General features: G+C 58.2%; 3 protein-coding genes across 11 annotated transcripts in view; 1 reads left to right on the top strand and 2 right to left on the bottom strand.

Moving 5' to 3' along the window:
- RNF123 (ring finger protein 123) overlaps positions 1-287 on the bottom strand; it is a 29,526-nt gene extending 29,239 nt beyond the window's left edge. The window contains exon 1 of the mRNA XM_058558599.1: positions 229-287. The gene's annotated coding sequence lies outside the window, so the exon portion shown is untranslated. The remainder of the gene's footprint in view (positions 1-228) is intronic.
- MST1 (macrophage stimulating 1) lies at positions 1-5,482 on the top strand. Of its 8 annotated transcripts, none has more exons than XM_058558667.1 (18): positions 1-214; positions 1,521-1,639; positions 1,719-1,831; positions 1,915-2,029; positions 2,114-2,250; positions 2,331-2,451; positions 2,600-2,718; positions 2,862-3,030; positions 3,215-3,345; positions 3,429-3,531; positions 3,684-3,820; positions 3,913-3,948; positions 4,038-4,149; positions 4,322-4,399; positions 4,542-4,688; positions 4,771-4,877; positions 4,974-5,113; positions 5,239-5,482. In XM_058558667.1, the coding sequence occupies exons 1-18, from the start codon at positions 134-136 to the stop codon at positions 5,398-5,400; spliced, it is 2,127 nt and encodes a 708-aa protein (XP_058414650.1). In that variant the 5' UTR covers positions 1-133; the 3' UTR covers positions 5,401-5,482. The 8 variants fall into 8 exon arrangements, with proteins under 8 accessions (XP_058414650.1, XP_058414633.1, XP_058414671.1 ...); XM_058558696.1 differs by lacking the exon at positions 1-214 and adding an exon at positions 753-846 and having other exon boundaries at positions 1,492-1,639; positions 2,331-2,447; positions 2,600-2,725; XM_058558650.1 differs by having other exon boundaries at positions 4,771-5,113.
- Positions 5,483-5,530: 48 nt separating this feature from the next.
- Positions 5,531-14,922, bottom strand: APEH (acylaminoacyl-peptide hydrolase). 2 transcript variants are annotated; one of them, XM_058558717.1, is made up of 22 exons: positions 14,878-14,922; positions 14,670-14,802; positions 14,003-14,129; positions 13,491-13,584; positions 13,316-13,391; positions 13,067-13,230; positions 12,763-12,900; positions 12,575-12,666; positions 12,457-12,497; positions 12,253-12,374; positions 11,661-11,721; positions 10,368-10,465; positions 9,675-9,726; positions 8,705-8,793; positions 8,152-8,290; positions 7,580-7,663; positions 7,419-7,499; positions 6,961-7,049; positions 6,661-6,851; positions 6,451-6,553; positions 6,262-6,368; positions 5,531-6,171 (listed from the first exon to the last, which is right to left on the bottom strand). In XM_058558717.1, the coding sequence occupies exons 1-22, from the start codon at positions 14,887-14,889 to the stop codon at positions 6,066-6,068; spliced, it is 2,199 nt and encodes a 732-aa protein (XP_058414700.1). In that variant the 5' UTR covers positions 14,890-14,922; the 3' UTR covers positions 5,531-6,065. The 2 variants fall into 2 exon arrangements, with proteins under 2 accessions (XP_058414700.1, XP_058414708.1); XM_058558725.1 differs by lacking the exon at positions 7,580-7,663.
- Positions 14,923-19,940: the final 5,018 nt, after the last annotated feature.

Genomic DNA, 19,940 nt, shown 5'->3' with positions numbered 1-19,940 from the left:
ACAGCCCAGCCGCCTCCGCCCCACGCTGGCGCAGGAGGAGCTCCTAGCCCAGCTGTGTCGGAACGCAACGTCCTAACTGGGAGACCCAGGCCGCCTATCTCAACTCCTACTCATACTTGGAGGCCCGGCTCAGATGACCTGTAGGACATCTGAAAGGCCACTCCTGCCAGGGTCCCTGCTACCTGTCACTCCCACCTCCATTCAGGCCAGATGGGTGAACTTGCTTACCTTCTCTGGGATGGCACCTTTGGCGGGGCGAGGGGAGCCTCTCTGGGCTCTGCTGCCACGGGCGTGGGCCGACCTGCCTACAGCTGGGGCGGATAAGTCAGCAAAAGGGGCGGGCTGCTTTGGGGCTGAGGCAGGGAACGCTCCCCACTTTACAGGGATAAGCTGAGGCTCAGAAAACTTTAATATCACCGCCTAGGGGCTGGAACTCAGGCCTCTGGCAGCAACCATGTCCACTCTGCCCTTCCCTTCAGAGCAGCCTAGGCTACAGGGGGACTCTACCCCCACCCTAGGGTATCTCAAGTGTCCCCACTGAACCTTTCCAACACCTGCCCACTACATAGGGCAACCTCTCAGGGGCTAGCTGTGCCAGAGTGAAGGCCCTTGCACCTCACCCAGGGGGCTGGAGGCCTGGCCCCACCCCCATTCCTGCCACTGGGTCTCAGGTCAGGCCCCAGCAGGCCTGGAATGGGGGTGTGGAGCCAGAGCCACCCAATCCCGTAGGGACAGGTTTCACAACTTCCTGGATGAGGCTGTGGTGGGTCACAGTGCAGCCTCCAGCCAGGAGGATGGGGTGGCTCCCACTCCTGCTGCTTCTGACGCAGTGTTCAGGGGCCCCTGGTGAGTGCCCCCCTATCCCTATCTGCCTTCAGGAAGGGGTTGGACCCAAGCCCATCCTGCTATTTGAGCCAGGAGCTCAATTTCCTACTGGGCATGGAGCAGTGAGTGACCTTGGCTTCTTGCACAGAACTAGGCAGCCGCAAGAATACACGTATACACTGCTAATTCAGGCCTGCATTAGGAAATCTGCTGTAGCATTGAGGCAGTGTTGGGACCGCACAGATGCACGCACACATGCAGGCAATTATTCCTCATGGGTCTGCTCTAACCCTCTAACCTAGCATATGCCCTCATGCTGGTGAGAGCCCAGACTTAAAGTTGGGCCTCTGCCTGGCTAGTATGACAGCTCTGAGCCTTAGCATTCTCATCTGAGAGAAGAGATGGGACAAGCACCATAGGGCAAGCACCATCACCCACTGCTCTCATAGCGTATGTTTTAGACCTGAGCCTAGTGCCTTGCCTACTAAACAGGGGTGCTGGTGATAACCACCATGTCTGGTCCTGCTTCTCCCACCCTGTACAGGGGTCTGACCCTTGAATGTGCCCACAGAGTCCATCCCAGAGGCCTTATAGTTTTGATCCCCCGAAGGGCCAAAGTGAGGACGTGCTGATATACATGCACTGACATGCATGCCCACCCCACAGGGCAGCGCTCGCCCTTGAATGACTTCCAGGTGCTCCGGGGTACAGAGCTGCAACACCTGCTACATGGAGTGGGGCCCAGGTCTTGGCAAGAAGATGTGGCAGATGCTGAGGGGTGTGCAGGGCATTGTGTGCCCCTACTGGACTGCAGGCGAGTGGCCACAGGACCTAGATAAAACTGGGGGCAGGGGAACCTGGGCACTGGGTGACCTTGTGCCTCCTCCTCCCAGGGCCTTCCACTACAACGTGAGCAGCCATGGTTGCCAACTGCTGCCATGGACCCAGCACTCACCCCATACACGGCTGCAGCGTTCTGGGCACTGTGATCTCTTCCAAAAGAAAGGTGAGTGGCTGTGGAGAAGGGCAGGCAGGGGATAGGTGTACTGGGGCTTCAGGCCTTGTTGACCCTGGGTCTCTTGCTCCCAGACTATGTGCGGACCTGCATCACGGACAATGGTGTCAAGTACCGGGGCACCGTGGCCATCACCACGGGTGGCCTACCCTGCCAGCACTGGAGCCACAGGTTCCCCAATGACCACAAGTGAGACACACCTCCCCTCTGTCCCTGCCCAGCGAGCACCTGCCCTCACTCAGCAAGCACTGTATTGCTGCTCTCTGCCGCTAGGTACACGCCCACACTCCGTAATGGCTTGGAGGAGAACTTCTGCCGCAACCCCGACGGAGACCCGGGAGGTCCCTGGTGCTACACGACAGACCCTGCCGTGCGCTTCCAGAGCTGCGGCATCAAGTCCTGCCGGCAGGGTAGGCTGCTCGGAGTCGAGTCTTGGGCGGGAGGAGGATGCCCACGCCCATCCACGAACCCACCGGCCCGGTGTCTCCAGCCGCTTGCGTTTGGTGCAATGGCGAGGATTACCGCGGCGCAGTGGACCGCACCGAGTCAGGACGCGAGTGTCAGCGCTGGGACCTGCAGCGCCCGCACGCCCACCCCTTTGAGCCGGGCAAGTACGCGAGGGCTGCTCGGCACCAAGGAGGCCGCTCTAGGGAAGGGCCCAGGACTCCAGGGGCGGGGCCGGATATAAGGCGGTAGTTGGTCGGCATCAGACAGGGCCTGAGTCCCAGGGTCTTGTTCAGGCCCAGCTATCGCCCCCAGGTTCCTTGACAAAGATCTGGACGACAACTATTGCCGGAATCCGGACGGCTCGGAGCGGCCCTGGTGCTATACCACAGACCCGCAGATGGAGCGAGAGTTCTGCGACCTCCCCTTCTGCGGTAGGGCGCGGGGGCGGGGCCTGGGAGGGCGCCTGGCAAACGTGGGCGGGCGTGCCCTAGCTGGAGAGAGAGGAGGGGCTGGGCGTGAGCCGGCGGTGGTCTCAGCTCCCGCTCGTGGTCCGACCGGCTTCGGTCCATCCAAGGGTCCGAGGCACAGCCGCGCCAAGAGGACACCACGTTCAACTGCTTCCGCGGGAAGGGGGAGGGCTACCGGGGCACGGCCAACACCACCGCCGCGGGCGTGCCCTGCCAGCGCTGGGACGCGCAGAACCCGCATCAGCATCGCTTTGCGCCCGAGAAATACGCATGCAAGTAAGGCGGCTGGCCGCCACTGGGGGCGTACTTCTGCGGGTGGGGCCTGAGGAGGGTTCTGGGGCGGGGCTTGAAGGAAGGCGGGGCCTGGGGCAGAGCTGGAGGCTGAGCTCCAGCCGGCCGCGGCCTGGCTCGCGGGCTGGCGTGCTGGGATCCACCAGGGCTGAGGGGAGCGCCTCCCCAGGGACCTTCGGGAGAACTTCTGCCGTAACCCCGATGGCTCGGAGGCGCCCTGGTGCTTCACATCGCGGCCTGGCATGCGCGTGGCCTTCTGCTACCAGATCCGGCGCTGCACCGACGACGTGCGGCCTGAGGGTAAGGCCCGAGCTGGGGCTGGAGGCATAGAGCCGGAGGGCTGGGGTGAGAATGGGCTCACGGCTCCCTGCCGCCCGTTACAGACTGCTACCACGGCGCGGGGGAGCTGTATCGCGGCTCGGTCAGCAAGACCCACAAGGGTGTAACGTGCCAGCGCTGGTCCGCGGAGACGCCGCACAAGCCGCAGTGAGTCCGTCCGCGCGCCCGGCCCCTCCCATACCTAGGCCACAGGCCCCGCCCGGGCCTAACCCTAAAGCGGCACGCTGTGGCATCTCAAACTGGGGCCCGGCAGGAGTTTGGGGTTACCCTGCTATGACTTTGCTCCCCCTGTTGCGTAGGTTCACGCCCACCTCCGTGCCACACGCCCAGCTGGAAGAGAACTTCTGCCGGAACCCGGACGGGGATAGCCATGGGCCCTGGTGCTACACTACGGACCCGGGAACTCCATTCGACTACTGTGCACTGCGGCGCTGCGGTGAGCGCTGGTGACACTCCCCCGGGGCGCCGCCCCTCGCCTCCACCGCCAAAGGTTGGCTCTCTTAAAGTGGGTGAACTTGGGTCTTTCAGATGATGACGAACCACTGTCCATCTTGGAGCCCCCAGGTACGGAATTGGGCCAAGACTGGGTCGGGTCCCATTTGTTCCCCATCTCCAGCCAGTTGGGGTTTCACACGGCCCATTCTATCCCCCAGACCAGGTGCTGTTTGAGAAGTGTGGCAAGAGAGTGGATCAGCGGCACTCCAAGCTGCGTGTGGTAGGGGGCCAGCCTGGGAACTCACCCTGGACAGTCAGCTTGCGCAACCGGTGAGGCACAACTGCATGTCTCCTCAAGAGAGGTGCTGAGGCTATATCCTTTGTGCTTATGCCAGGGAGGGTAGAAACCTGTCCCTGGCCTCAGAGGTCCTAGCCAAGACATGGCAGGTCCATCCTGTGTCTGAGGACTCACTGTTCCCTCTCCTAACCCCCACCCCTCCAGGCAGGGCCAGCATTTCTGCGGGGGGTCCCTAGTGAAGGAGCAGTGGGTACTGACCGCCCGGCAGTGCTTCTCCTCCTGGTGAGCCTTCCTTGGGTTTGGGGACCCATTCCCACCCTCCAGCCTTCATCTTCCCCTTATCCACCTTCCCCAGGCAAGCCAACAGGTGAGCCTTAGGGAAGCCGACTGAGTCATGACTGATCTAGCAGAGCTTCTCTCCCAGCCATGTGCCTCTCACGGGCTATGAGGTGTGGCTGGGCACCCTATTCCAGAACCCGCAGCCGGGGGAGCCAGGCCTGCAGCGGGTCCCAGTGGCCAAGGTGGTGTGTGGGCCCTCAGGCTCCCAGCTTGTCTTGCTCAAGCTGGAGAGGTGTGTGACAAAGTCAAGAGGGTGTGAGGTGGGGGCTGGGCCTTGTGGCCTCAGGCCCTGAGTGCCCTCATTCCTGCTAAAGACCTGTGGCCCTGAGCCAGCGCGTGGCCCTGATCTGCCTGCCTCCAGAGCGGTACGTGGTGCCTCCAGGCACCAAATGTGAGATTGCAGGCTGGGGTGAGACCAAAGGTAAGAGTCCAGTACAGGGGCATGGATTGCTAAAGGCCAGGAGGCCCAGCCTTGGGTCCTATCCAAAGGCCCTCTCTCTCATTCCCTTCACTGTAGGTACAGGGGACAATGTGGTCCTAAACGTAGCCTCGCTGAATGTCATCTCCAACCAGGAATGTAATGTCAAGCACCGAGGACGTGTACGCGAGAGTGAGATGTGCACTGAGGGACTGTTGGCCCCTGTGGGTGCCTGTGAGGTCAGTGGCAGGGCCCCTGGCCAGTCCATGGAGGGTATGGGAAGTGAAAATGTACTACTTCTTCCCCAAGAGGGCTAGTTTCTGCCATGGCCCAGGGCCACCTCACCAGTTCTCCCACCTACCAGGGTGACTACGGGGGCCCGCTTGCCTGCTTTACCCATGACTGCTGGGTCCTGGAGGGAATTATAATCCCCAACCGAGTGTGCGCACGGCCCCACTGGCCAGCCATCTTCACGCGTGTCTCTGTGTTTGCGGACTGGATTCACAAGGTCATGCGGCTGGGCTAGGCCCAGCTTCAATCGTATGTGCCTTGGGGAGGACGGGGAGGACGAAGCTTCCTGTCAGACATAAAGTCACCTGTCCTCTTTACACCTGTGCAGGGTGCTTCTTAGGTTCTGCTCTAGGGAATGGATTGGCAACTCCTGGCTAGGCCCTGGGTGGCTCAGGCCAGCGCCCCTGGGGCTGGGCAATCTGACCCTAGGACTACCTTAGCCTGGGGTTGCTGCAAAAGGGCAGGGCCTCACTGGTCCCCTAGATACAGTGTTGGGAGGAGAAGGGTGATGTAGGGTAGTTTCTAACAGAAGGGGCTGCAGCAGAGGGAGCTAGCTTGGTGGAGTCCCAGTTGGCCAGGACAGGCAGCAGCTGAGCTTCTCACTGTCCCCTCACCTCTCACACTGGAGGTAGATGAAGTCCTTATGGCTACAACACCCAGGGCCTACAGTCTCTGAACCCCAAGGGTGGGGCTGGGGTTAGAGATGGCTTGGTACAAAGTACCAGCAGGAACTAGATTCTTTGTTCTCATTTATTATAACTATATAGCCCACATTCCTTCTCTCACCCATCCATGGAGTCCAGAATCCAGGAAGCCTTTCACCACTCTGCCAGACCCTGGGGGTCTCCTCAAGAGCAAAGTATGGCATAGGCCAACCAGCTTATGCAGAGAGGCAGGGCTTCAGGTGCCCAAGTGTGTGCACAGCCAGAGCACAGCATTCATGAAGCTGTCCGACTCCACCTCCACCTCTGATAGTGTGTGGGTGCTTTTGGGATAGAGCAGGAGCCTGCAGAGGTTGGGCAACAATGTTTGAGGTTGGAGGGTCCTCCTCTGCCTACTTGCCCACCAACTGCCAGGGCTGTCCTGCTGTACTCACCGAACAGGCACGTTCCGGGCCTTGAGGGCACGATAATATTCCACGCCCTGCTTGAAGGGCACACGCCGGTCCTCCTGGCCCAGCATCAGTAACAGTGGCGTCTTCACCTGGGCATGGGGAATGGTGGTGAGCAGGGCCCCGGCCTCTGGACGAATTGGCGGCCCACAGGGCAAGGGGAGGGCCGTGTACCTGAGGGGTGTACTTGATGGGCGACTTGTCTAGCATTTCAGCCCACACGCTGAGGTCTGGTAGGCAGTCGCTGCTGTAGGGGAAGCCAGTCTCCACCACACACCTGCAAGAGACTGAGCTGATGCAGTCCCAGGAGCTCTGGGACCTTCGGGGGCTCCATGGAGGATGGGGTGAAGGGGAAAAGGGCAGGGACCTGTGGGGCACACCCACCAGTCAGGGATGTCAGTAGAGCCCATCATGGACGCGATATTGATCACAGGGTTCCGAGCCACGCAGGCACTGTAGGTCTCTGGGTACTGACCGATCAGGTGACAGGAGAGGAAGCCACCATGGGAGCCACCCATAAGGGCCACGCGGCCTGCATCAAAGTGTTCCTCCCGGAGCACCTGCTCTACTGCAAACTACAGAGTGGGGCGGAGCGTGCTGCAGTCAGTTGCCTGCCCAGCTGAATGGAGCCACACCCCTGACAGTCCACCCTCCGGCCTGTCCAGAAGCCCCAGGCCCTGCTACCTGGACGTCCTTCACATCCTGGTTGCCCACATTTCCTGGGAGGGAGAGGATGCTGTCCTGGCCAAAGCCCGTGGAGCCACGATAGTTCACTGGAGGTCAAGGAAGTACCAGATGGGGTGATCAAGTGACATTCCCAGCCCCCTGGACACCCTTTCACCCATCTGAAGTATGCCCTTGTGACCAGCTGTACCACAAACTGTCAAGGTGAAGGGGCCAAGAGATTTGAGGCTGCTGCCCAGTGACCAAAGCACCCTTTCCATGGAAGTTCTTAAGACAGTCCATGTTATCACCATGCCATGGAGCCAGGCTGGGCCAGGGCAGTTCCCAGTATTGGTTATCAGGTCTTGGCTACAGAGAGGCGTAGAGACTAGGGTACGAGACCCATGGTGCTTATACAAACCAGGCCCACCCCATCACCCCCCACAGCCTTTCCAGAACCCTGGGCCCTGCTCACTCACCTAGGAGTACTGCAAAGCCCATCTTGCAAAGCATGGCTGGGAACAGCATCCAGGCAGTGACAAAGGATGAGTGGGGCCCCCCTGCAGACAGGGAGCAGAAGGTGAAAGAGCCAGCTATGAAGGGTGGTGGGAGGGCAGGGGCTCTCAGGCCAGATGCCTACCGTGGGGCATGACCACCATGGGCACCTGGGTCTTATCTGGAGGGTCGCTGGGCTGCAGAAGGATTGCTTCAAAGTCAAGGCCAGCTGCAGGGAGAGGGCAGCAGTCAGCAGGGCCAGTGCTGCTACCCAGGGGCTCCCCAGCCAAGGCCTCAGTGGTAGCTGCAGGTCTGAGTCTGACCTCTGGAACAGAGACCTTGCCAAGGCAGCTCACACTACAACACATGGACTCCAGGAGGCTCACACTTCTGCCCTAGGCAGGCAGCCCCACTTTGCAGGCACAGCATTCTGGATGAGATGTGGTCACAGAGGCCTCGTATAAGGCCTGTCATCTTTAGACCTTGGTTTTCCCACCACAGATGATTTGGCCTGGTGATGCCCAGCTCTGATACTCAGAGCAGGCGCCCAGATGCCTGGACACTACTCCCCATGACTGTCCACAAGAGGAACAGAAAACCTCTTAGAGGTAATCCTAAGAAACCCCACAATGTGAGACAAGAGGCAGGAAAGGTGACCACAGATGCATGTGCTGGGGAACTTGGAGAAGGCATCCCTCTGCCCCTGGCCCAGCTCACCATACTGCACATTCTCTTGCTCTGGAGGTGGCTGCAGCACCCGGATGCCCCAGGAGATGTCAGGAATGGGCTCGGCCTCCTCCAGGGACACCCACAACACTGACTGCTCCTTCCCTGCAGGAGGCAGGAACCCAACTTTCTGCCAAGGGGAAAGAGTGTATCACAGGTGGCCCAGCTGCCTCCCTGCCCTTGCCCCTCTGCCCAGGGTAGGAGGTGGGCCCCTCTCACTATGCTGGGCCCTTTACCCACCTCCAGAGGGTACAGTATGGACTCCTGTTGTGAGCTGGTATATACAAAGGTACTCACACACATAAACAAAAATACCCCTTCTCAGATTCTAGGCTCTGCTGTCTCCCTGTGCTGTGTTATACCAGAGGACTGGGCACTGTCCTGGGCACCTTGTTCTGTATAGAGCAGACCCTAGCCCAGTAGTTCCCTCCCATGGGTGCCAGACCCTCATGGACTGTGCTGGGCTGTGCCTAGTTCTCCTGACCTGGGGAGCTCTGCCTGCACAGAATCCCTGCCTCCTGGCCTGGGATCTACCGACACTCACCAGGCTTGGGGGTAGGCTGGGCGTGGAGAACTGTACCACCATGAGGTCCCGGTTAATTGTGAGCAGCTTCCAGCTTCCACCTGACCCCCCTGGAGAAGGGAGATGTCACTAAATGCCTGGCAGGGGCCACCACCTTTCCCACCCACTCCCTGCAGAGCCAGAGTCTCAGGCTGGAGGCTCTATGACAAGGTGCCCCTTCCAACCTGAGAAGCAAAGGGACACACACAAGGGACTGACACAAACACATGGCCCTGGGTGAGCCTTCTACTCAGTCTGTTGTTCATCCAGCAGACACTGGCTGTGCCCAGGGACCACCAGATATGGGGACACACCAGACCACCACAGCACATCCACCCACCACTTAATGACTACAGTCTGCAGGGCTGGCAGCTAGGCCAGGGGGTTGAGGGTTGGGGTGTGCCGATTCTGGGCAGTGGGGTCCAAAGAAATTCTTAAGCAGGGACTGTGTGATGAGAGGCATTTTGGGAACAATACTTTGGTAGCTTTGTGAAGGAGCAGGTACAGTCAGGGTAGGTGGATGACTCAAAAGACATTTTAGGGGCAGAGTCACCAGACCTGGTGATCACCAGCCAACATAGGGCTTCTCCTGGGCCCTGGGGTGGCAGAGTTGCCACTGTGTGAGAGGGGGCACCCAAGGTTTGGGGAGGGGGAAAGATGACTCTGGCAGATGTGGCATAAGAGTTTTCCAGGTCTGAGGAGCAGGGGTGGGGGCCATGCTGAGGCAGGGCCAGGACATATGGTCTGAATTGAGCACTGAAAGGCAGTGGAGCAGGGAGGGAGTCTGTTGGCTGGCTAAGGGTCCTGCATGGGCAGGGTCCTCTCAAAACTATCAGTAAAAGCTGAGGAACAGTCAGTGGTACAGAGTGGCCGAGAGTGCCACTACCGCCTGGCATGTTCCAGTTCCGGTCCCACCCCTGGCCTGGCCGGCCCGCCCAAAAGCCCTGCTCACCAGCAGTCAGGGAGGTCACACTGCGCATCTGCGTGTCCACAGCAAACAAGTCCTGAAGCAGACGGGAGGCCATGTGTGGCACCACATCCAAGAGCCCTATGGGTCCCGCCCCCACCTCCTTTCTACCCTCTGGGGGACCCCTGCACCAGGCCACGGCTGTGAGCAACTATGGTGATGTCTATTCAGTGCAGTAGGAAGTGGCCTGAGGGCCTGGGTTCACATCGTAGCCCTGTCATAACTTTCTGAGTGACCTGGGCAAGGTAAAATGCCTTTGAGCCAGCTTGAGGATGAAATATCACACCCAAAAGGAGCCTGGCACACTATGGCTGTCCCCACCCCATCCCTGGGAGAAGGGCTCTGTCCCATCTCCATCAGCTCTTTGTATAGTGTTCAGGGGCCTACCCCAGTGGCAGCCCCTTTGTCCCCAAGCTGGAAATGCCTCGAGGCGGGGGTTGCATCTCTGCCTCAGGGGAAAAGGCCAAGGGCTCTGTTGTGAGGCATGAGGGCAGCCACCCCCCTCAAGGAAAAGTGAGTCCAGGTCCAGGACAGGGGCAAGCAGGGCCTTAAGGGGCTGGTGAGACTTTGTGGCTGGGCTTTCCACCCAGGGGTGTGCATATGCTATGCTCCAGGCCCAGGGCTCCTGGGGGTTGGTCACAGGGCCTGCCTCTCAACACAATCAAGCCTGCCCCTTACCTGCCGGCTGTGCTGAGCTGAGTCAAAAACCACTCTCTGGCTGTCAGCTGACCAGCATCCCAGAGGCAGAAGGTTGCAGTAGATCCCAGAAAAGTTCTCTGCAAAGACGGGAGGGCTGGAGGTCGTGTCCAGGAGTGGAGGTGTAGGGGGTCAAGACTGAAGCAGGCTGGGCTGCTGGGGAATTCACCGGGGCCCCTGCAACTGTGACAGAATGGCGGTCCCACACACGGGGCCACCCTAGGCAAGGAGGAACTGCCCGAAGAGGGGGGCTATGGGGCAGAGGCCCCTGAAGGCCCAGGAGAGAAAGAGCTTAAGAGCTTCTGAGAGAAACCATGGTGCTCAGAAGAAATGCACTGGCTTTCCTATGAGCTGCTCTTATTGGGCCCCTGCTAGGCACCTGGAGCTGCAACCAAGATGACACCTGTCTGTCTGTCCATTAGTGCTTAGCAGAGTGCCTGGCACAGGGGGCTCAATAAATCCTATTCTTTAATATTATCACTCATTTAACCCTCACTACAATCCTACAAAGAAGGCAGGGACAACCACCCTCTCCACAGATGAAGAAATGGAAGTTCAGGGAGGTCAGGACACAATCCAAGGACATACAGCTAATAAGGGGCAGAGCTGGGATTCAGACCAGGTCCCCATCACTGCATCCCTGCAACCCAAAGAGAAGATAAGGAGGCCATCCCTTGTCCACTGGACTCCTGGAACTGACCAGGAGGCCTGAGAAGAGACTCTCATCCCTCATGTCCTTGGGATGGTCCAGGATCCCAAGCAGAGCTGTGAGCACCTGCGACTGCAACCAGAGCCTGTCGGCCAAGATCCAACCTCCCAGAGACCCTGCTGACTCAAGAACTTGGACTGGACAAATGCTGGGCTAGGGGCTGAGGGTGGGATAATGCAGCACCCTTGGGCTCGGAGCCTCTAAAGGCAGACATTCCAACCTAGTACACTTTCTGAGACCTCTAGAAGGAGCCACTAGAAAAACAAGCAAAATGTAACTATGAGCTATAGCACAGGAATGAATGAAATTATCTAAATCCTCAGCGAGCTTGGGCTGCTCTGATCTCAGCTTTGGTCCAGTTGACTTCCTTCTATCAGAACTGTTCCCCATGGTGATAGCCCCACTCTCTGTGGAGGTTGGACATGGGGCTGGCCCAGCAGGAAGGGAGACTTCAGAAGGAACTCAGGAAGGAAGAGCTGAGGCAGCTGACCCTGTGCAGGGATAACAGATGGCAGCAAAACAGAGCTGCAGGCTTAACTGCACCCACCCCACCACACACCCCTTACCTCCCAGCTGCCGAGGAACAACGTCCACCACCACTGAGGTGACCTTGGTATACCAGTCATACTGCAAGAGAACACAATGGTCAGGCCCACCAGGGGATTGGCAGTGCCCTCAGGGCACAGAGCTCTGTACCCATCTTCTCTGATAGACCCAGGTAGCCTCAGGGAAGGGAGGGAGGACCTGAGATGAGCCTGATGTATCTCCTTTCTGGTGACCTGGACTAGATGTCTGGAGGGGTCTCTAACTTTCACTTAGGGGCCCAAAGCTCTTCTTGGGCAAGGACAAAGACTGTAACTGCCCACTATATCCCAGTCCCTTGCAGAGCCTGGCCATATGCAAATGAAAAGCAAAGGGAGGAGCATTCTTGTAGACAGAGGATGCTCTCAAGGTGGTGAGTCTTCACGGTGCAAGGCCCCCATACCAGTGTGCTCAGCCTCCAGGCCCTGCCCGGAGAGGACAGGCAGAACTCACACCATCACTGCACCCAGGACAGGAGGTCCACTGAGGGGCCCATGCGGAGATGAAGCTGAATCTTCAGCTCTCATCCACCATTCTCTCCTCCTGCTAACCTCCCCCCGCCCACCTCCAGCTCACCAGGCATAGCTGGCTACACTGATGATGGGGGACCAGAGATGGGTACTGCAGGTAGACGATGCGACACTGGTCTGGGCTCAGCCGGGGAGAAGAAACAGCCAGAGAGTCATCCGAGAGGAGCTCTGGACCAGACAGAAATGTGAGCATCATGCAGGCTGGCAGGGCCAGTGTGTCAGCAAAGCACAGATGGGTGCCAGCACTTACCACACTTCCCCCCGATGAGGTCCACATAGTACAGAGCTGACCTGGAACCACCAGAGAGACACTCAGCTTCAAAGCAGGCCTGAGCTGCAAGGCCCCCTGCCCTGCCCCACTTCCTCACCTGCGATTGGTGCAGAAGCGGATGCCCAGCCGGAAGGGCTCATGCCACCAGCCTACGAACACCACGCCTGTGTCTCCAGGGGCCCAGAATGCCTGTAAACAAGACCACAGGGCAGGTGTGAACAAGGGGCAGTAGCTCAGGCAGGGCCCCTAGACTCCAGGAGTGATATAGGCCAAGTCAGCACTAACCTGTCCAGGGGACACACTCTCAGGGACCCCCTCAAGCACAGAAATGTTGCTGCTCTCGACATCTAGCACACAGAGCACAGGAGTGCTTTTGGAAACCATGTTTTCTCCCCAGTCTTCGTAAAACACAAACTGATCACCCTGAGAACAGAAGACACTCAATGCCCAGCCTGTCTTGCAAGAGCTTACCCTGCCCCCTGGAAGCCAGTGCCTCCCCAGTTCTGACAGGCACAGTGTGGGCAGGGAACACGCTGAGCCCCAGGGCTGCCCTGAAGGGCCTCCATTGACTGGCCACAGCCATGAGCACCTTGATGGCCTGGTCTGGCTTCTTCAGCCTGGCCATTTCGTCATCGCTGCCACCGATGTCCAAGGCTTTGGTCTGAAAGAAGGACTCAGCCTTGGGGCGCTTCTTCTCTGCCACATACAACAAGTGTGTCTCCGAATGCGACCAGGACAGGCAGCCAAAGCAGTCTGGGTGCAGGGAGGGCCAATCAGGGGGAGCCCTGGGCTATGGTTGCCCCTCCCGTCCACCCCGCTCACCAGCAAGCTGCCTCACCATCCTCATACACGGGCCCATGTTTCTCCAGCGCCGACAGGTTGAAGCTCTTGAGCTTTCGGTTCTTCTCCCAGACCTGAGGACATCTGGGCATCAGGTTGTCTGCCTCCCAACTGAACCTTATCTGTGGGTCTGTGCCCCCAGTTGCCCAGTACCTGATCTTATGCATACTTACCTCTAGGAACTGCTTCTCCTCCCCAAGGCCCGTGCCTCCAGCCTTGCGCAGCACGGCTTTCAGGGAGCCTGAAGGAGAATCTCTGCTCAGTAGCCTAAGGAGAACACAGGGTAGAAGGTCAGGATTACCTCCCACCCAGTGATAGCCCCATCCTGTCCCCTTACTGGCTACAACTTCTTAAACAAGATTCTTGAGGCTTTGGCCCCACATACGCCTCTGTAGCCCTTCTAGCCCCACCAGGGCAGCTAGCCTTGCCTCTCCTCCCTGGGCAGGGGCTCTACTCCCCCCAGCCTCCTTGAGCCTCCATGGGCTCTAGTCCAACCCAAGTTTGGAGCGAGCCTCCAGTGCTTATCAGGCCATATCACTAGAGACCACATAAGCTCCCAAGGGGCAGGAACCTGGCTCCTGGCCTCCCCTCTGGGCCCTACCTACAATAAGGCACATGGTAGGCATTCATAAAAAGCTTGCAGATGGCTGTGGCCTTGCCTGCAAGTATCCTTCCTCAAACTTACTCCCCCCGGGTCTCCACACTGTTGCCCGCAGGCCCTGCAAACACTACTGAGCCTCCATCATGGAACACCAGGTACTGGCGGCAGAATCGGATGTTCTCCATGCGTTCCAGGTCCCTCTGAGTCCACTCTGCAAGGAGAGGCATGAGGCTGCTCAACTTGACCTGACCAGTCCCAGCACAGGCTCCCCCCACCCCAACCCCCAGGAAGGTCCAGCCCACCTCCCTCAATCTGTCTCCAGATAGTTTGAGTGCAGGATGGACAACACTTGGCCACAACTCATGTCTAGGCCCCCAGAGCCTGAGCTGATGACATCTTGGAGAGAAAACACTACTGCTCCCAGCACCCACCCTAGAACCTTGAAGGCAACCTGGCACGTATACGGATACAGCGATGGTGGTGAGCCCTACAAGGCCCACATCCTGCACCCCGGTCTGAATTCTACTCCCACACCCTCAACTCATGCACTCATGGGCAGCATCCTATAACATTCTGAACAGCCCACCTCCCATACACCTGTGTGAGCAGACCTCCGAGGGGGTGCACCCCCCCATCCCCACTCTCTCCAAGCCCCCTCTTCCTCCACACACCCTTCCACAGCCCCCTCCTCTCTACCCGAGTGCACGGCCCCAGAATGGGCCCGCCACCCGATTCCCCTCCATACACACACCAGTATGCAGCGTCCGGTAGCGGCCCCCGTACTGCGTGGTGACCTCCGGGCCCAGGCAGGCGGCGCTCAGCGCAGGCTGGCGGCTAAGGCCCCGGTACAGCGCCGCCGCCTCCTCGGGCTCGCTCAGCAGCACCTGCGCAGGGGACACACCAGGGTCAGACCCGGTCCGGGCTGCAAGCACCACGGGAACCGCGGGCTGAGCCCTCACCTGCCGCTCCATGATAGCCCTGGGCCGCCGGGGCGAGGCGGGGCGTGCTGGCGCCCGGAAGTGAGGCCCCAGGAGGCGGAACCGGGAGTGGCTCGGCCATACTCCGCCACGCCCAGCCGCGCGGTGGGAGGGGCGGGACCTTCGACGAATGGGCGAGGACCGTTAGCAGAGGGGCGGGGCCTCGGTGGCAAGGAGGTGGAGCCTGTGAGGGAGAAGTTGGAGCTTTGGACTCGGGAGTCCTGGGAGTCCTGGAGGGGAAGGGGTCAGGGAGCTCGAAGAAAGGAGGAGGTCTTTGGGGGCGGGCTAGGCTGGTGAGAGGCGGGGTCTGTGGACCAAGCCCCAGGCCTGTTATTGGGAGGGGAGGGAATGGGGGCTCTGAGGAGATGGAGTGGCCCCGTGGAAACAATACGGGAGCGGGTCTTTAGGGAGGGGCGACGTCTGTGAGGAACGACAGGGCTCACGTTGGAAAGGGGGTGAGGCCTGAATCAGGACTGGGCTGTGAGGCGAAAGGAGCTAGGTCGGACGCAGCGGGAGGGCGGGGCAAGCATCCGAGGGGCGGGGCCTGAGGGATGCGGACCAATGAATCTTTGAAGATGAAGGGTCGGGCGGGCGGGACAGAGGCTGAGCCCAGTGAGGGTCAGGTCAACGAAATGGCGAGGGTAAAGTCGGGCCCTGCCCCAGCAGTGATCTCCCGCAGCCCTGGGGCTGTCAGATCCCTCCTGGTCCATTACGAGGCCAACATTCACTAGACGGTGCCAGGCCCTGCTCTGGAGGGATTCCCAGAGAGAGAGAGAAGGGCCGAGGTGCGCTCCCGGCTCCCTGGGGTGCGGGGCAAAGAAGGGCGGGTGCTTTCAGGGTGTCTCCTGGGCTTATCGGCCACCAGGCCTACCCCAAGAGCTATCTGTCCCTGCAGCCCTCACCCGCCTGGTTCAGTGGCACCTTGCTGGGAATCGTGAGCAAGTGGACCTCTGCCTGCCTCCCCAGGCCTCAGCTCAAGCTCTTGGGTGCAGAGGGCTTGGTGGTGTCAGGCTACACCCAAACCAGTGAGCTTCCTGCGGAAAGAAGAACCTGGGCAGGCAGGCTCCCTCAGCACAGCGGCACAGGACTGGGAGGGCTCTGATGGCAGAAGAGGGCAGGAGAGGCTGGGCAGCAGTCAGGCCAGCAGGTATGTCCCCTCCTGCATATATCCTGAGCCTGGCAGATCTTGCACACCTCAGGGCCCTAGCTCCCTGCGCCCCACCTTGCCTTTGACTGAGATCCCACTTTCCTGGCCTGCAGCTTCCCCTTCCCCATTAACCACATTGGACTAGTTAAGTAAAAACAGTCCCCACTTTCTGAGGCCACTTGCATTTATGAGCACCCAGTATGTGTAGGAATACCAAGGCCAGAATGGGGAGCAGAAAGAGTAGCCCCAGCTACCCACCTTTTCTGGGTGGAAAGGTTGGAAATTAGGGTGTTCATCACAGCATTGTTTATAATAGTAAAACTGGGAACATGGTGCTTGTCCTTCAGGGTGTTGGCAGTAGACTGGCTGTAAACTCATGGCGCAGCTCTCTGCAGGCTGGGCATTAGAAGATGAACAATTTAAGTACCTGGGATGAACATGTAGAAATAAACAGGAGGCTAGAAAATGGGGTACTGCACCTTCTGGCTTCTGTTTAAAATGAAAAAGAATAGAAAAATACAAACAGGAAGGAAGGACATGCATCAGGATATTAACTCTGGGGGAAAGCCAGGGGTGAAGCTGATACTCTTTTCATTTATCTGTGTTTTTAAATTTTTCTATCAGCTCTCGGTTACTTTGGTAAGGAGGTTCTCCCATCCTGGGGAAGGACTGAGGTCTGGCAACCCCCCAAGAGTTGGGGGGTTGGAGTAGACAGCAAGGCAGACAGGTGTAGGGCTGTGGGCAGCACCAGGGGGCAGCACCTGCTCACCTGCTTCCCCGGGAACCAGGGCTGAGAAAGCTGTTTGTGTAGCCTGGACACTCAGTGGAGGCAGTGTCTCTGAACAAGCTGTGCAGTGAACTAACTGCCCCCTCCGGGTCCAAACTTGGGACCTGCACTGGGGCACCTTTGTGGAGGGCCTGTTGTCTTTCGGTGGCTTGGTGTGGACTCAGCCCTGGCCTTCCCAGCACTTCTGCAACTTTGCCCTTTCACTCTTCTCCCTTTAACTGTGAACAGACAGGATTGTCACAAGTTTGGGGATTTGTTCCTCTGGCTAAGCCTTCCCATTTCAAAAACCATCCCAGAGACAGTCTGTAGGTTGTTTATATCAAGTCCTTTTATTCTGATACCACAGAATTACCTTGTCACAATACAGGGGAGGGACACTGAAGTACCACGAGTTCTCACAGAGCACAGGAGGACGGCACACAGTTCACAAGGTCATGTGGAGGACTCGGGTCATTGCACTTACAACTGTAAACTTGTTGTTTGACTTTGTACAGGATCTTCCCCCCTCAAATAAAGAAGGAGAGAAGGAAAGAAAGGGAGAAAGGAAAGGAAGGAGGGAGGGAAGGAGTGAAGGGAAAGCAAAAACAAGACATGGAAGCTAGCAGGGGAAAGGCGTGGGTGGCCACCACTCTCCAGGGCACTGCACTTGGAGAGAAGGAGCTGATTTGATCCCAGAGGCTGAATGAGGCAGACACGCACACACATACACACTCACACACTTGTTCACATGCACACACACAACATCTCACAACTTCCATGGCTCTCGAGTGCCACCCCAGTGCACACGGCATCAGGGGCTGCTGGTACCCAGGGAGACAGAGATGACATCTCTGAGGAGTTTCAGTTGATCAAGCCTGTTCCTCTGACCCTGTTGGAGTCCACAATGACAAGTATTTACAGAATGGGGTGGTGGGCACGAGGGCAGGGGAGGGACCAACAGGCCAGAACCATGCTGCCATGGCAAAGGATCTGCCTGGAAAACTCCCCACAGGCTCCAGAAAACAGGCCATAGTTGCTGCCACTGCTGCCCTTTCATCATGGGCCCTGAGACCACACTCTCTTCCCAAGGACTAAGCTGATGGTGCGGAAGGGGGTGTCACTGTGAAGTGAGTGCATTGGGCCCTGAAGTGGGCAGAGGAGACAATGTCCTTGCTCATGACACTGGGGAGGCAGGTATGGAGAAGGCCTGGACTGCATCCCAGAGACCCCTGGCCCATTTGGAGATGTGCTCAATGCTCCCCACTGCCCAAGGCACCGAATGCTGGTCCCTCAGCCTCTGGCTGCAGCACCCCTGGAGCCACAGCTGCATCTACACAAGGGCCAGGACACTCGTGGCCCAGAAGCCTGCTCCAGCCACCCTCACAAGGGGTGATGGGTACAGATGTGTCCTGTTGGTACACTGGTGAGTGGGGAGTGGCAGATGTCAGAAATTTCAAACTCAGAGGGCTTGGCTAGAAAGGATATTTGCTGAAAAGTCAACATTTTAGAGCTTGAGACTGGGCCTGATGGAGGGTGACCTGTTATCATCTCCCTGTGTGTTCCCTGCTCCTGGTCCCATCCTCTGGCCTTTAGTGGGAAAGATTACTGCCTTTGTCCCCCAAGTATCCAGCCACTAGGCACATCCCCACACAGACCTGGCCCTGGGTGGTCAGAGGTGCTGGATGGTGGCCTCCCTCAGCCCTCGCTCAGATGGCCTCATACAGCCCAGGCCTGATCTCTGGAATGAGGCAGATGTCCCATGGGATGGGTGAGGGCCAAATCCAAGAAGGCCAGGGTCTCAGGCCTAACACAGAGGTTGGCAGCCTCCTGTCCTATCCATAGCTGCCAGAGGTGGGACAGGATCCCTCTCTGAAGGGGTGTGTAGACCTTATAGGAAAGCATGAGAAATGTGGACCCCTGAGAAATCATGGTGCAAACCAGAGCACTCTGGAGGAAGGCCAGGCCTTGAGGGGTCAGGCAGCTACTGCCTGATGCACTCATGGCTCAGTCATAGAGAAGCTAATGAGCAGTGGGTACTTGGGCTTCATAGATGGAGGTGGGCAGGGAGTTTAGGTCCTGGGGACAAATGCAGAGAGAGTCACAACAGGACTTTCTGTAAGTTTTGCTATTGAGAACCTTCCCAAGAAACTCAGCTTGAAGCCACAGTCTATGTGAACACCTGCTCTGGTCTAGGATGACACTGTCAGCTGTCCTTATCACAAGTGCCAAAGGTCCAGTTCTTCCTGGGAACCCTTTGATCTCTGGCCCAAGCCTAGATCTCCTGGCTCACAAACCTTTGAGCCTCCCAGGCACCAAGGAGATGCATTGAGCAGGTGCAGTCAGAAGCTGGGGTCCCTCTGTCTCTCTAGCCACAGACACAGCCCAGCTCTGCCCTTGAGCAGTGCCCTCCCTGGGAAGAGGCAGCCAGATGCCTCTGGCTCAGGGCTGGGGTAAGAGGAGGAGAGACTTACAGACGGAAATCCTACCGCAAACTTTCAGAATGTTCATGCACACACATCTTGTGCAGACTCCCACCAGCATGTCTACTCCAGAGACTCCTTTTCACCTCTGTCTTGGTCAGAGAAACCTGTGGGGTGTATGGGGCCTTGCACTGCTTGGCCCTCAGCCTGGCATGCTCGGGCAACAATTCCAGCAGGTCCTCACTAGCTCGTGCAGAAATCAGCTAGAAGCGCTCCTGAAGGAGAGGTTCTGAGGCAAAAAGAACTCCAAGCAAGAGGGTCGAGCATTTAAAATGGATGAAATCGTGCAAAGAGGCTGCGAGCTGTGCATGCTCCACTGCAGGACAGGCGGTGACTCGCCTGGCAGCAGCAAGTCCTGCCACAGGTCAAACATGCCACAGACTGAGAATTTCACACACACAGTGGGAGCAGGGAGGGTGGAGGGTTTGATATGAGCATATCTATCCAGTTTCTCAATTGCATGTTTGCAATTAACTCCTTATACATAACATGGAATTTATTAAATATTAACAGTTGTCTTTGAGGGTTTATATTTCATTGCATAGAACATTAGAGATGAGACTTGTGGCTGTGCCCATGATGAAGGGAGGCCCCCAAAGGAAGGGCCTTGGGGAGGAATGCCACCCAGTCCACCAGGTGGATGGACGGTGTC

Source organism: Diceros bicornis, chromosome 2 (genome assembly GCF_020826845.1).
Source record: "Diceros bicornis minor isolate mBicDic1 chromosome 2, mDicBic1.mat.cur, whole genome shotgun sequence".
Taxonomy (NCBI): domain Eukaryota; kingdom Metazoa; phylum Chordata; class Mammalia; order Perissodactyla; family Rhinocerotidae; genus Diceros; species Diceros bicornis.
Note: the sequence above shows the minus strand (reverse complement) of the source record. Positions and strands in the feature narration are given on the sequence as shown.

Bases quoted from the DNA above. Each gene is read 5' to 3' on its own strand.
- MST1 (XM_058558650.1), top strand. From the start codon at position 134: ATGACCTGTAGGACATCTGAAAGGCCACTCCTGCCAGGGTCCCTGCTA. The intron at 1,640-1,718 runs GCGAGTGGCCAC...TCCTCCTCCCAG, and splicing joins GTGCCCCTACTGGACTGCAG to GGCCTTCCACTACAACGTGA. The intron at 5,114-5,238 runs GTCAGTGGCAGG...CCCACCTACCAG, and splicing joins CCCCTGTGGGTGCCTGTGAG to GGTGACTACGGGGGCCCGCT.
- APEH (XM_058558717.1), bottom strand. The intron at 12,375-12,456 runs GTAAGTGCTGGC...TGTCTGGTCCAG, and splicing joins CCTCATCGGGGGGAAGTGTG to AGCTCCTCTCGGATGACTCT. The intron at 8,794-9,674 runs GTGAGCAGGGCT...TCCCTTCTCCAG, and splicing joins TGTGACCTCCCTGACTGCTG to GGGGGTCAGGTGGAAGCTGG.